This window comes from Camelus bactrianus, chromosome 4 (genome assembly GCF_048773025.1).
Source record: "Camelus bactrianus isolate YW-2024 breed Bactrian camel chromosome 4, ASM4877302v1, whole genome shotgun sequence".
NCBI classification, from domain to species: Eukaryota; Metazoa; Chordata; class Mammalia; order Artiodactyla; family Camelidae; genus Camelus; species Camelus bactrianus.
Window position 1 is genome coordinate 66,915,309 of NC_133542.1, and position 16,136 is coordinate 66,931,444.

Genomic DNA, 16,136 nt, shown 5'->3' on the forward strand with positions numbered 1-16,136 from the left:
TCCCTAGGCAGGGTGGACATAAGGAGTGCATGCTCTCTAACTCAGCTTTCTCACTGTCGACCCAGGTAGCTGCTAGCTGGTTCTAAATCTGTGCCAATGGTTCTTGTCTTGCTGCATTTTAACTGGGTTCCTACTTGGTAGATAGATGACCAGTGCTTCAATTCCTGACAGATGGGAGCCTTCCTTTAGTTTCCCCTGCTCTTGCCTTTTGGAGACACAGAGGAACTATTCCTGAACCTCAGCACCATCCTATTCGTATGTCTCAGTGTTTTTTTGCCAGAATGCCGCATCTTCTCACATTTCCATCGCCCACAATACGACCCTTTGGACTCTTCTTGCCTGTATGAGTATCCATCTTTTAGTTCCTGTTTCTTCCTTGACACCATGCACCCGCCTAAACCACCAGGCTCAATGTTGGGTAAATAAACTGTCCATCTGCCAGAGACAGTTCTCCAACTTGCCACTCACCCTAGACAGTTCTCTGCCCTGAAGGAAGTGTCAAATTTCTGGGTCCCCATCCTCCAAGTCAAGCCTTCCTCCCTATAAGTAAACTTCTAAATGCATTCCAAACTACTTTTCTTTCAAGAAGGGTTGGACTCAGGAATATAATCTCTACAGTGTTTATGTGATTTATTTAGGGAGAATGTAGGATATCCTATTTTCCTTACATAGAAGAATTAGAAAGAAATTCTGGCCAGAATTATCTGGCCAGGAGGCAGTTGGAAGTTACCAGGGTGATTAGTAACTAAGGCCAGATAGAGCAAAAGGATCTCTTAGATACAACCTGGGAAATCAAGCAAAATGATTACTTTCTGAACACTTTTCCTAGGATCTTTACCATTTATCCAAAGAATGTGGGTGTTACAAGTTTTGTCTTCCGGACAAGGAATGAGACTTGAAGTACCTTGTTCAAGTTAACGAGATGAGTCAGATGCAAAGTTGGAATCGAAATCAAGGTGTGTCAACACCAACCGTATGGAGTTATAGAATATATGATGCTTTACATGAATGACCCCCCCCTTGTGTAATGCACAAGCTGAACAAGTTATGCACTATCCCCTCTAGAAGATTGAAGACCCCAAACCACAACACACACCTAACATCCTTCATATTTTTTACTTGCAGGACAGCAATGGTGAAAGGAAACCAGAGCCATATGACTGAATTCCTCCTCCTGGGACTGACCAGTGACCCCAAAAAGCAGGTGTGGCTCTTTGCCAGCTTCCTGGCCATGTACCTGGTCAATGTGGCCAGCAACTCGGTCATCATTGCCACCATCCGGGGGGACGCCCGCCTCCACACCCCCATGTACTTCCTCCTCTCCAACCTGTCCCTGGTGGACATCTGCTTTACAACTGTCATCGTGCCACAAATGTTAGTGAACATGCTGACTCAGAGAAAGACCATCCCCTTTGCCCAGTGCCTTACCCAGATGTATTTCTTTGTGGCCTTTGGGATCACTGACAGCTTCCTCCTGGCTGCCATGGCCACTGACCGCTACGTAGCCATCTGTAACCCGCTGCACTACACCGCAACCATGAACCCCGGGTGCTGTCTCCTGCTCGTCATAGCCTCCTGGGTGGTGTCCCACCTCCACTCACTCACCCACACCATTCTCATGGCCCGCCTCTCCTTCTGTGGGCCCAACGTCATCCACCACTTCTTTTGTGACGTCCAGCCACTGCTAACGCTCTCCTGCTCTGACACCTCCGTCAATGAGCTGTTGGCCTTCACAGAGGGCTCCTTTGTGATTATGAGTCCTTTCCTCTTCATCATCGTCTCCTATGTCTACATCACCCGCGCCGTCCTGAGGCTCCCTTCTGGGAGAGGCAGGTACAAGGTCTTCTCCACCTGTGGTTCCCACCTCACGGTTGTGGCACTATTCTATGGGACCATAACATCTGTGTACATCCGCCCCTCGTCCACCTACTCAGTGACAAAAGATCGTGTGGTCACTGTCATCTACACAGTAGTTACCCCCATGCTGAACCCTTTTATCTATAGCCTTAGGAACAAGGACATGAAACAGGGCTTGAAAAAGCTGATGAGGATGACGGCATAGCATAACCCCTGTATGGTATGTCTCAGTGTTCATTCATTCAATAAGAGCTCATGAAGCACCTGCTCTGTGCCAGGAACTACACTCAACTACGAAAATATTGCAAAGCTATAGCAGCCGTAGCTCCTGTCTTCAAAATGAATTACAGCTCAGTAAGGGAGAGGTGATAACTGCTATCAAAGGTCATTGTGCTTTTTGGTAAAAAGAAATAAAATGGGACCTGGATATTGATATCTGACTGTATTATACACATAGTCTCCTTCTTTTTCTTTTGCAGTCTCTGGCCTTCAAAGTCAGGTGCTTTGAGGGCTCGTCTTCCCGGTGCAGGACCCCTGTGCTGGGGACCTCATTGTGAGGCTCGGACCCCTTGCTCCTCGAGGAGAAACTTGGCAACTGTGACTATCCTCCCATTTGTGGGCCACCTACCCCGGGGCGTGGGTCTTAACTACACCGCATCTCTGCCCTTCTTACCCATCTCGTTGTGGTTCCTTCTTTATATCTTCAGTGGTGGGAAAATCTTTCCTCCTAGCCTTCAGGTCATTCTCATAGACAGTTGCTCTGTAAATAGTTGTAATTTTGGTGTGGGAAGAAGTGAGCTCAGGATCTTCCCACATCTTTCTACTCTTAGGTTACTTTGGAATATTTACATAACCTCTCTAAGCTTCAGTTCCCTACTCCTAAGATTATACTGCTTGAGCTGGAAGCCCACATTCACCATTTACCAACTCTGTGATCTCAGGCAAGTACATTAACTTCTCTGTGCCTCAGTTTTCCATATGAAAAATGAACTGTTGTGAAGACTAAATGATATAATAAGTGTTCTAAGATATGTATTATTGATTTTGTATGTTTTAATATGTGGAACAGGGTCCTGCATATAGCAAGCTCTTGATAAATTTCAGCCATTATATGAAAATATATCAAATCACAGCAGTGTTCTCCTATGGTAGTCTACTGAGGCAATAGAAATAAAAGCAAAAATAAACAAATGGGACCTAATCAAACTTACAAGCTTTGGCACCGCAAAGGAAATGATACATAAAATGAAAAGACAACCTACAGAATGGGAGAGAATGTTTGCAGTTGATGCAACTGACAAGGGCTTAATCTCTAGAATAGTCATCCAAATAGCTCATACAACTCAGTAATCAAAAAACAAACGACCCAATCAAAAAACGGGCAGAAAACCTAAATAGACATTTCTCTAATGAAGACATACAAATGGCCAATAGGCACATGAAAAAACACTCAATATCAGTAATTATCAAAGAAACGCAAATCAAATCAAAAGTACATTGAGATACCTACTGAACTCTGGCAGAGTGTCTCTTGCTATAAAATACAGGAGGAGTCTCACAAACTCCAATAAACAACACATTCACACTGTATAGCACAGGGAACTCTATTCAATATCTTGTCATTTATAGTGAAAAAGAATGTGAAAATGAATATATGTATGTTCATGTATGACTGAAGCACTGTGCTGTACACCAGAAACTGACACAACACTGTAAACTGACTATACGTCAATAAGAATAAATATATATATACACACACAGAAAAAAGGTCTACAAATAATAAATACTGGGTATGGATAAAAGGGACCTCTCCTACACTGCTGGTAGGAATATAGTTTGGTGCAGCCGTTATGGAAAACAATATGAAGAGTCCTTAAAAAACTGAAAATAGAGTTATTCTATAATCCAGCAATCCTACTTTGGGGCATATATCCCAAGGAAACTCTAATATGAAAAGATACATGCACCCCAATGTTCACAGCAGCACTATTTACAACAGCTGAGACATGGAAACCACCTAAACGTCCATCAACAGATTGTTGCTGGCAATTTGGTTCTTGTCTTGTCACAGAAAGAATTCAGAGATGAGACACGGAGGCTGAGAAAGTAAAGTGAGGATTTATTAAGGGATAGACAGTATGCTTTCAAAGGGAGAATGGGCAGGCTCAGGTGAGCAGCCGCCCTGAGTTTCGTTGGTTATATAGGATAAAAAAAATGAATAGGTAGAATATTTATTGAAGAGGGAAGGATTTAGGATATTATTCCCTGATTTTCATCCCAGCTCCACGTTCCAGAGGGGAGGAGGGATTTTTGTCCTTATTTAGTCCGGATCGGAAGTGTCATGGCATTGTTGCATGATGGGTACTTCTAGTCTGCAGGGCTAATTCTATTGTAACGAGGGCATAATAAGCAAAAGGTTACATTTGGACAGTGGAGATTCCTGCCTTTTCCCACCTTTCTTTGCCTGCCTCCAGGACACCTGTCACCCCAACATGTATGACTTCTTATCAGTCCCGAGGTTCCTTTACTCTGTCTGCCCAAGGACCCCTGTTGTTCACATAATGTATGGTTTCCTGCCATTTGGCCCGTGTCCCCATCTTTCTGCTCATACCTAGCTATCTGCCTACGCTAACAAGATGACTGAATAAAGAAGCTGTGGTATATTTATACGACGGAATACTACTCAGCCATAAAAAATAAAATAATGTCACTTGCAGCAACATGGGTGGAAGTGGAGATTATCATACTAAGTGAAATAAGCCAGAAAGAGAAAGAAAAATACCATATGAAATCACATATATGTGGAATCTTTAAAAAAAAAAAGCAAAAAAGACGGACACAAATGAACTTATTTACGAAACAGAGACAGACTCACAGACATAGAAAACAAACTTATGGTTACCAGCAGGGAAAGGGGGTGAGAAGGGATAAACTGGGAGTTCAGGATTTGTAGATACTAACTACTATATATGAAATAGATAAACAACAAAGTCCTACTGTATAGCACAGGGAACTATATTCAGTACTCTATAATAGCCTATAAGGAAAAGAATATGAAAAGGAATATATATATGTATAAATGAATCATTATGCTGTGCACCAGAAATTAACACAACATTGTAAACAGACTATACTTCAATTAAAAAAGGAAAATATATCTATGGCCCCTTCCCAACTGACAGTCCAGGTTTTATAATGGGATTGGAAATAGTCATATGGTCATACATCCGCCCACTGAGTTCAGTCCAAGTATTTCCTGGGAATTCACTATAAATTATCCTGTCCTTAGGATCTTGTCACTGTGTTGTCAATTTTCTTAAGAATTACAATGAGTACAGCGAAGGCCTCCACAATGTCCACGGTAACAAAATGCCACTGAGCCTCCTTCTTCCTTCCCTCCTCTCTCCACACTACCCTCACTTCCAATGGGTTTCACATAATTTCACCATCAAACAAAAACTCCATGAGGAATGCTGTCCCTCACTTCAAACTTCTGATATACAAATGACGGCTGTGGGATGTGAAGGAGATGAGTGAAGAAAAACTAGGGGAAAAAAAAATAAAAACTTGATCCAGAGGAAATCTGATAAGAAAAAAAAAATGTAGCAATCTTCCTCAAGAGGAAAAGAAAATATCCAGCATGATTCTATGAATGTTTTGTGCCAATCACAGTCCATGGACAAATAATGTTGTGGCTGGAATCGCCCGCCCTTGTGGTCCTTACGACGATTGCAAGACACCTTTCAGCAGCAACCATCAGAAAACTTTGGGGAAAAGGGCACACCTGGGGCCACAGTGAAGTCGAGGGTAGAGAGAGAGGAAGGGTGGGAAAGAGAGTGGGCGAAGAGAGAAAGAGGGAGAGGAAACTTATATAAGTCTGGGTTCTACTTTTATTGGGATAGGGGGGTGGAGGATTAAGGAGGCAGCCCTGTTCTTTATCTAGTCTAGTCGATGATGTGTTAATTCAAGATAGCCATCTTCAAGGTGGACGCCTCAGGCCATCAGAGTTTAAGTCAGGCACTTGCATGACAAAAACCAAAGCCAAAGGTCAGGGCTTACAGGGCAATGAACCTTCAAAGGGATACAAGCTTTCAGTCATAAGATGAATAGATTCCAAGGATCTGAGCCACAGCATGGTGACTATAGTTAACAATACCGTATTGTATGCTGGAAATTTGCTATGAGAGTAAATTTTAAGCATTCTCACCGCAAAACAAATATGGTAACTACATGAAGGAGGTGATAGCTGTTAATTAATGTGACTGTGGTAATAATTTCACAAAATATATGCATATCAAGTCATTCTGTTTTACACTTTAATTATGTACAATTCTTTATGTCGATTATAGCTTTATAAAGCTAGAGGAAAATAATACTATTAAATGGATCTTAACTGACCAGGAGTTTTTGCGAGGGTCTGCCCTGAAGCAAGGTGCAAAAGGAGGGCACAGCCTCATCGAGAAGCTAAAGTTATTACCTAGGTGAGCTTACAGGTTGTATCAGGAGAGCCCGTGACACCTATGACACACTGTAGAGAAGTGGCCAAGGAGAACAGTGGTTTCGGATTCAAATCGTGGCTCTGCTGCTTATTTTTACTAAACCTCGCTTTTCTCATCTATGAAATGGACTCGAGAGCAGCCAGCCTCCGGAGTTTTGTGAAAATCAAATGAGTTTCTCTGTGTAAAGCAGGTGGCGGGTTGCCTGGCCCGCTGTGAGTGCCTGGAAAAGGTTAGTTGTTACGATCATGATAACGCTTGGAACTTTATAATTCGAGGGAGATAAACGAAGATTTTTAAAAGAAACAAGGGCAAATGGGAAAGGACCGGTTAATGAAGATGTTACGGAAATGAAAGGCCAGCCAAGAAACAAGCACCACTCAGAGGGTTGGAGTACTCAGATTTATTATGCCGGCGGGCTCAGAGGGACTTCTGCTCCTAAGCTCTGAGCACCTCCAAGACGTGTGCATGAGATTTTATACGGTTAAGTACAAGCTTGGGGTATTCGGCCAATAGGCATGGAACAGCTTTAGCAACATCATTATCACAAAAGTAGAGGCAGTGAGGCAGCAAACCAACATTTCAAGGCCAGATATGTCTCTTTGAAAATCCAGCTGGCTAGCAAAAACATGAACAGGGAATCAGCAAACCGACACTTATTAACTTAGATTCACGAGTTAGCCCAGCAGAACTCAGATCAGTAATCTGACACCTGTTACACTTAGATTTGTGACTTAGCTTGTTAGCCCAGCTGGGCTTTTCCTTCACAAAGATATTTGTTCATCAATTTTAGGAACCCATTTTCTAAGAGCAAAGTCAACCATCAGGGCAAGGTTGCTTTCAGGCCAGAAGGCATCCAGGCGGAACTCAGAAGACTGAGTGCCGGGTACGTTGGGCACCTCTTGGTACTCCCATCTCTACTGTAACTCTGCATGGACCCAGGCGGTAACTCTGGCCTGAGAAGGGTACGCTCATCAAGGTCTTAGAACCCCAAGAGAGAAGGTTTGGGCCATGTCAGCCCCCAAGACACCTGCAGAGGTGACAGCTGAGGGTGGGAGGAATTTAGAACGGAGAGAGGAGGAGGCAGAGGGGGAGCGCTAATTGCAACTTGGACACCAACTGTGGCAAAGGAGGTTCATCCCACTACCCTCCCTCTGCTAAGTGTCCCCCGAGGAAAAGAGGCCTAAAGAATCCATGGAGGAAGGGCTCACCATACGTGTGTGGGGAAGTGGATCTGCGTGGCACAAAGCTTAGGCTGTGGGATGCGTGAAAATGCACAACTCAGCATTCCTGTGGTGGGAGCAAAACAGACTAACTCTCCCAGCTGCTGCCCCTCCCAAACCATCACCAGGTTTGTTCTGTGGACGAAGAATGTCACCTGCCATATTAGTGAAAAAGGATGTTGTGGCCATCAAGCCATCAGCCACTGCAGCCACCCTGACTGTGCACCCTGAAGGGATTCAGGATTTGGTGGGGGGTGGACAGGATACTGGCCCTAATAGTTAAGGTGCATATCAAAGGAATGATTTCAAGGAGCCCAGACTCTTGCATCTTCCCACACATAGAAAAGTGCTAAATTCATTAAATTGAGATGTCCGCTTTTGCTTTAATTAACAGTAATAGTTTGATGTACCGACTACCTGGATTTTGGGGCAAAAACTCCTATATATCCTGGCTCCTCCCTTAGCTCTTTGGAGCAGCCCCTCAGAGCTCTCTGAGAGGCTGTCTCCTGGGCTTATGTCCTCAGTGTGTCTGCCAAATACAAATATAATTCTCAATAATTAGGTTGTGTATTTGTTTTCAGTCCCCAGTACAAAGGCTACGCTTATACAGGCTGCTCTTAGCCAATGATTAAGCATGGCAGGGGTATCAAAACTTTCTAGTAAAGGAAACCCTCCTACACTGGTTGGTGGGAATGTAATTTGGTGCAGCCACTATGGAAAGCAGTGTGGAAATTCCTTAAAAAACTAAAAATAGACTTACTGTATGATCCAGCAATCCCACTCCTGGGCATATATCCTGAGTAAACTCCAATTCTAAAAGGTCCACACAAAAACTACTAGAGCTGATTGAAGAATTCAGCAAGGTAGCAGGTTACAAGATTAACGTTCAAAAATCAGTGGCATTTCTTTACACTAACAATGAATCAACAGAAAAAGAAAGTAAAGAAACAATCCCCTTTAAAATAGCACCCAAAGTAATAAAATACCAAGGAATAAATCTAACCAAGGAGGTGAAAGAATTATACATGGAAAACTATAAACTACTGATGAAGGAAATTAAAGAAGACTTTAAAAATGGAAAGATATCCCGTGCTCTTGGATTGGAAGAATCAATTGTTAAATCAATTGTTAAAATGGTCACACTACCCAAGACGATCTACAGATTTAATGCAATCCCTATCAAATTACCCAGGACATAGTTCACAGAACTAGAACAAATCACAATAAAATTTATATGGAACCATCAAAGACCTAGAATTGCCAAAGCATTACTGAAGAGAAAAAAAGAGGCTGCAGGAATAACTATACCAGACTTCAGACAATACTATAGAGCTACAGTCATCAAGACAGCGTGGTATTGGTACAAAAACAGACATATAGAGCAATGGAACAGAATAGAGAGCCCAGAAATGAACCCACAAACTTGGGTCACCTAATCTTCGACAAAGGAGGCAAGAATATACAGTGGAATAAAGACAGTCTCTTTGGCAAATGGTGTTGGGAAAACTGGACAGCAGCATGTAAAGCAATGAAGCTAGAACACTCCCTTACACCATACACAAAAATCAACTCAAAATGGATCAAAGACTTAAACATAAGACAAGATACAATAAACCTCCTAGAGGAAAATATAGGCGAAACATTATCTGACATACATCTCAAAAATGTTCTCCTAGAACAGTCTGCTCAAGCAATAGAAGTAAAAGCAAGAATAAACAAATGGGACCTAATGAAACTTACAAGCTTCTGCACAGCAAAGGAAACCAGAAGTAAGACAAAAAGACAACCTACAGAATGGGATAAAATTTTTGCAAATGAAACCGACAAAGGCTTGATCTCCAGAATATATAAGCAGCTCATACGACTCAATAAGAAAAAAATAAACAACCCAATCCAAAAATGGGCAGAAGACCTAAACAAGCAATTCTCCAAGGAAGACATACAAATGATCATAAAGCACATGAAAAAATGCTCAATATCACTAATTATCAGAGAAATGCAAATCAAAACTACAATGAGGTATCACCTCACACCAGTCAGAATGGCCGTCATTCAAAAATCCACAAATGACAAATGCTGGAGAGGCTGTGGAGAAAGGGGAACCCTCCTACACTGCTGGTGGGAATGCAGTTTGGTGCAGCCACTATGGAAAACAGCGTGGAGATTCCTCAAAAGACTAGGAATAGACTTACCATATGACCCAGGAATCCCACTCCTGGGCTTGTATCCAGAAGGATATCTACTTCAGGATGACACCTGCACCCCAATGTTCATAGCAGCACTATTTACAATAGCCAAAACATGGAAACAGCCTAAATGTCCATCAACAGGTGACTGGATAAAGAAGAAGTGGTATATTTATACAATGGAATACTACTCAGCCATAAAAACCGACAACATAATGCCATTTGCAGCAACATGGATGCTCCTGGAGAATGTCATTCTAAGTGAAGTAAGCCAGAAAGAGAAAGAAAAATACCATATGAGATAGCTCATATGTGGAATCTAAAAAAAAACAAACAAAAAAAAAGCATAAATACAAAACAGAAATAGACTCATAGACATAGAATACAAACTTGTGGTTGCCAAGGGGGCGGGGGGTGGGAAGGGATAGACTGGGATTTCAAAATTGTAGAACAGATAAACAAGATTATACTGTATAGCACAGGGAAATACACACAAAATCTTATGGTAGCTCACAGAGAAAAAAATGTGACAATGAATATATATATGTTCATGTATAACTGAAAAACTGTGCTGAACACTGGAATTTGACACAGTGTAAAATGATTATAAATCAATAAAACATGTTAAAAAAAAAAAAAGATACATGCACCCCAATGTTCTTAGCAGCACTGTTTACAATACCAAGACATGGAAGACATAAATGTCTATCAACAGGTAATTGCATAAAGAAGTTGTGGTAGATATATACAATGGAATACTACTTGGCCATAAAAAAGAATGAAATAATGCCATTTGCAGCAATGTGGATGGACCTAGAGATGATCATACTAAGTTAAGTCATATATCACTTATACGTGGAATCTACGATATGATACAAATGAACTTATTTACAAAACAGAGACTCACAGACATAGAAAACAAACTTACCAAAGGGGAATTGTGGGAGAGATAAATTAGGAGTTTGGGATAGCAGATATAAACTACTGTATATAAAATAGATAAACAACAAGGACCTACTGTATAGGGCAGGGAACTACATTCAATATCTTGTAATAACCTATCATGAAAAAGAGTATGTACATATACATATGACGGAATCACTATGCTGTACCCCAGAAACTAACACAACATTATGCATCAACTATACTTCAATTTAAAAAAAAAAAACTTTCTTGGCATTTTGCTGCAGTCTGAGACTAATCCTACCCGCTTCCTTCTTCCTTCTCTCCTTTCTTCCGCAGGTCTCAGAACTGCATCAGAGTTTGAAGGCTCTTCCTGATTTCTCCTGCTCCCTTCTCAGTAAATCTCTTACACACCAAATCCCGCCTTGGCATCTGCTTCTCAGAAGATCCAAATGAACACATTAACCAATATCTTGCAAACAATTCTACTTCTTGGTAGGTACCCTAGAGAAACCTGAGCAGGTACACCAGGAGACTGAATGAGGGCGTTCGTAAGTGCAGCAGTTCAAAACGGAAAAAACGTTCTGGCTTCATTTATTGTGATTTTACTCTCTCACCCATGGAAACAATCTAACAACTTGATATAAAAGAAATGGAGGGGAAAAAAATCCCAGTTCTCTAAATCCCATTTCTGCTGAAATAATAAAGCTGCGGCTGTCACTAAAATATCAATAACAGAACAAAGGAATGATAAATTGTTATGGTGGAGATGTTCTCTTTAGAGGGATGTAGTCTAAAAGTTTTTGCAGTTTGCACGTAGAAATTTTTGTCTAAGAAGAAGTGAACAGTGGAGAAGCCACATTTATTCAAATGTGATGTTTTTCATTTTTTAATGAGAACAGGAGGAGTTCTACTTGAGATAATAAACAATGGGGGGTGGGGGGATGGCAAAAGCCTGGCAACAAACTCAAATGTCCATCAACATTAGGGTGGATAAATACATGATGGTACTATCCCACAATCGAATGTAAGCCCACACTCCTTTAGCTGCAGCCCCAAAATTCAAAAATCAATGAGAGTTACCTTATAGAGTTTCAGCAAACTCATTTTGTGGCAAAAACTGACCTGGATTGCCATGTGGCTATTTTAAAATACGCATTTATCTCATTTCATATGAATATGCATATATTTTCTTGCCAAAATGTTAGGTAGTTAGATTAAGTGGGAGCACCGGGCAGATGGATGGAGGAGAGGGAGGATGGTCCGAAAGTTGATGTCATGCCTGCCTCCAGCATAAAGGGACTTTACTTCTAAATGAATGTCAGCAAGAAACCTGTTATACCCCGACAGCCATGACCGCGCAGTAGCAGAAAGGACTTAACCGGACACGACCCAGTGTTCATAGTATTATAATTAACTTTGCAGTTAGGCAACCCCCACCATGGGTTTTTCCTGTGTGCACCGTGGGTAAGGACATGCGCAAAGGGGTCACAGAGAACAAGTCTGTTTCCCACGTATTGAACTGCAGGAATTTGAAGACAATGATTGTGTGGCTCACCTAATACCAAATTTCTTCAATTCATTTATTGTTATTGATTTGCTGGGAAATGACAGGTTTTCTTTACGAGGCTTGGAGTCTGATGACAGTGTGTGGACTCCGTGGCAGGTCAGGGTTGGGGGAGATGGAGCCCACCACGGGAGGGGAACCAGGGCAGTGCTGTCAGGATTCTCAGACCTGGTCACCCTGAAATAAGGGTGACTCTGACACTGCTGAGACTCAGGGCTCCAGGGCCAGAGGGGACAGCCGAAGGGTTGGACTTTTGCCCTCCTCTTGTATCTAATTAGGAGGTCAGGGATTGAGTCCCAGGAGACACTGCATGTGAAAAGCCCACAGCTCCTCCTGGCTCCTGTTCCTGAGGACAGATCGCTCCAGGCCTGAGTCTTCAGTCTCTGCTGCTGTTATGGGGAAGGAAGAAAACTGAGGTTCTAGCAAGTCCTCTTGAGGAGAAGAAGGGTAGGCAAACCAAGTAGGTGAGGCAGACTCAACACCTGGTGATGGTGACAAGATCTGAGGATGCTCAGAATATCCAGGTAAGACCTGAGTGGTAGCGATGGGAGACACTGGTGTACACACACACACACACACCCCTCCTTCCCTATTCCTTTCTCCTTTCCTCCCCTTCCTTACTCTCAGCCAAATACAGCCTGGCTCTCTTAACCAGCATGAGGAGGACTTGATTTAACAGTCATAAACTTCCTGAGAGTCCAGGCTGAAGTCATTGCAGATTGGTGGTCCCCAAGTCCCAGAGGTCAAGACATGACTGCAGTAACAGTGCTCAGGACCCTTACATTCTGCCTGGACAATTCACTCTCTGCCCACTCGATCTCCAGTGGCTTTCAGAATCATTCTGTGCCACCACCCAAGGAGAGTCACAATCTCTACAACAATTGATGGTTCAGCAAACCTTATGTCATCTTTTTAACTTGAGTCTCAGAATGATTTCAGGTAGATTTATTGAGGCTCATTTTACAACTGAGAAGGGGTTCTGAGAAGTTAAATGCTTTGAGCAAGATGGTACAGCTGGGGCTCAGACCTGGGTCTGCACACGTTCAAGTAGATGCTTTGTCATGGGTACACTAGGTCAGAGCCATTGCCACCCAAGGGTCAGGGGGAGGACACCGGTGACAATGGCACTTACAAGTCTACATATGAAACTTTACAGTTTTCAAAGCCCAACTTCCCACAGACCGTGACCAAGAAAAAATGTAGTTTGCCCAGTTTGCCCAGAACTGAGGGAGTTTCCTGGAAGTGAGACATTCCATTTTGATGCAGGAAAATCCTGGGCAAACACAGAGGACTAGTTGGTTACCCCAGAAAGTACCCTCCTTTGTTAACTCAAGAGAACATGGTAATATCTGGAAAAGCTAGCATTTGATGAGCCTTTGCTATAAGCCAGTCATTGCTCTAGTTCTGTACAATCCTTGTCTAATTTAGTCCTTAAAACATTTTGAGTTAGGTATTGTTAATTATCCTCTTTGAGCACATGCAGAAATTGAGGCCAGAAAAGACTGAGAAGACTTGTTCAAGGTTACAGCCCACAAGGGGGCTGGTGGCAAATGAAGGTCTGTCAGCCCCAGAGCTGGTGTGTTTTATCACCACATCAGAGGCCATGGCGTTAGCCTGGCTGGCACTGCCTGTTAGTGTGTTCATCTTCCCACACCCTCCAAACACAGACCCTCTCGTTCTGGATTTTATATCACAGGTCCTGAAAACACTTTTAACTCTTTCTGGCATTTTGATACTTTCAGCAGTCCTCAGTGGCGGGTTTATGCCCACATCTCACAGACAAAGAAGATGAGACTCAGAAATAATAATTTACCCAAAATATAAAAAGCAATGAGGATTTAGAGCTGGGGGTGATGTCCCCTAACATCTTCTGGTGCACGAGCAACCCCAGGTTCCCCTTCATCTTACTAGTGCTTCTATTAATGCTGGTAACTATTACCACAATTCATTGAAGACCTAGTACGTGCTAGTGCTTTGAATACATCACCTCACTGACTGTCTACAGTAAGTATACAAACCATGCACCTAATTTATAGACGAGGTAACTGAAGCTCAAAGAGGCTAAGAGGATGCGTAGGTTGCAAAGGATAACACAGCCAGAGAGCATCTCCATCTGGTGCATAAGACACCAAGGCTGACACTCCTAAGGACTGAAGATGCTGGTGATGTTGTTGATGATGAAGATGATGGAGATGAGGATGGGAAGTTTTGTTTGTAAAATACCTTTGAGTTTATAAAGTAATTTTATCCACATTAGCTCATTTGATGGGTCTGCAAAAGAAAAAGAGGGCAGGATACCCAAGTGCCAGCTATGACCTTTCTATGTAATTAGTATTCCTTTTGTACTCCTCAACACACGCACACACAAAGAGAGAAAAGAATTTAAGAATTTCCCAGTAAATGCATATCCCCAAAATATCTTATTCAAATTTCTCAAACCTATGAAATAGGTAACTTTCTTACTTAAAAAGGTAGAAGTGGACCAAGACATAGGATTTTCTTCCCAGCTAATCTCCAGTTCCACTTCACCCAGGAGGTTTACAGGACAACTCAACAGACAGCTTAAATGCAAAGTTAACCCTCAGCCAGCCCCCCATTACCACCGCCCTTAGTTCTCACCTCTGTGCATGTTTACATGCCCACCAGCAAGAGATGACTGTGCATCTCTGTGACCTTTGCAAAACACACAGAAAACAGACAAAAATAACCATCTGGAGTCTACAGATATTTAAGTGATATTTTCCTCCAATTTTTCCACTTTAAATGGAATTAGAAATCAAACCAGCAGCCCTGACTTCCTGCTCCTGGGATTCTCTCAACACCCAGAGCAGCAGCCTCTCCTCTTCGGGCTCTTCCTGGGCGTGTACCTGGTCACCGTGCTGGGGAACCTGCTCATCATCCTGGCCATCGGCTCTGACCCTCGCCTCCACACCCCCATGTACTTCTTCCTGGCCAACCTGTCCTTCATTGACACCTGCTTCTCCTGCACCATTGTCCCCGAGGTCCTGGTAAACGTTCACACAGCGCTATACCATCTCCTACACGGGGTGCCTCGTGCAGATGTACTTCTTCATGGCATTGGCCCTGCTGGATGACTTCCTGTTGGCCGTGATGGCATATGACCGCTACGTGGCCATCTGTCTTCCTCTCCACTACGCCACGATCATGTGTCCCCAGCGCTGCCTGCTGCTGGTCGCGGCATCCTGGCTCTGCTCCCACCTCCTGGCCTTCTCACTCACTCTCCTTATGTCTCAGTTTTCCTTCTGTGCCCCCTATTCCATCCCGCACTTCTTCTGTGATCTCCTCCCACTCCTCAAACGTGCCTGCTCAGACACTCACATCTTTCAGACCATGATGTTTGCAGAAGCAGCCCTCTCGGGTGTGGTCCCTCTCACCTGTGTCCTGGTCTCTTATGCCCACATCATCCACACCATCCTCAGGGTCCCCTCTGCTGGGGGGAGGCAGAAAGTCTTCTCTACCTGTGGCTCTCACCTGACAGTGGTCACACTCTTCTATGGAACTGTCTTTCTGGTATATTTCCAGCCCTCATCCTCCTACTCAGCAGACACTGGAATGGTGGCATCTGTCATGTACACGATGGTTACCCCCATGCTGAACCCCTTTATCTACAGCCTGAGGAACAGGGACATGAAGGAGGCTTTGTGGAGACTCCTTGGCTGGGGAAGATGTTCCACCCCATAACGAGTCCTTCCCCAGAGGAGAGGTCCAGACTTCTCAACGTGCCTTCTTCCCTGGATTTGTCCATCATGAATTTGAAAGACTCACATTCAAAACAGGATGGAGGCTTAGCCTTCCTCGCAGTTGCAAGAAAATGAAGGCTCAGACTTTGCAGTACTGCAATGGGGCAACTGGTCAAGGACAGAACTGCAGTCTGGAGAGAGGG

The 16,136-nt window shown here is 43.2% G+C and overlaps 1 protein-coding gene and 1 pseudogene across 1 annotated transcript; both read left to right on the top strand.

The window, feature by feature from the left end:
* Positions 1–1,132: 1,132 nt before the first annotated feature.
* Positions 1,133–2,062, top strand: LOC105069959 (olfactory receptor 1L6-like). Its single transcript, XM_010956210.1, has one exon. It carries the CDS (start codon positions 1,133–1,135, stop codon positions 2,060–2,062), a length of 930 nt encoding a protein of 309 aa, XP_010954512.1.
* Positions 2,063–12,106: 10,044 nt separating this feature from the next.
* Positions 12,107–15,934, top strand: LOC105069958 (olfactory receptor 1f45-like; annotated as a pseudogene).
* Positions 15,935–16,136: the final 202 nt, after the last annotated feature.

Coding starts and splice junctions, on each gene's coding strand:
- LOC105069959 (XM_010956210.1), top strand. CDS start 1,133: ATGGTGAAAGGAAACCAGAGCCATATGACTGAATTCCTCCTCCTGGGA.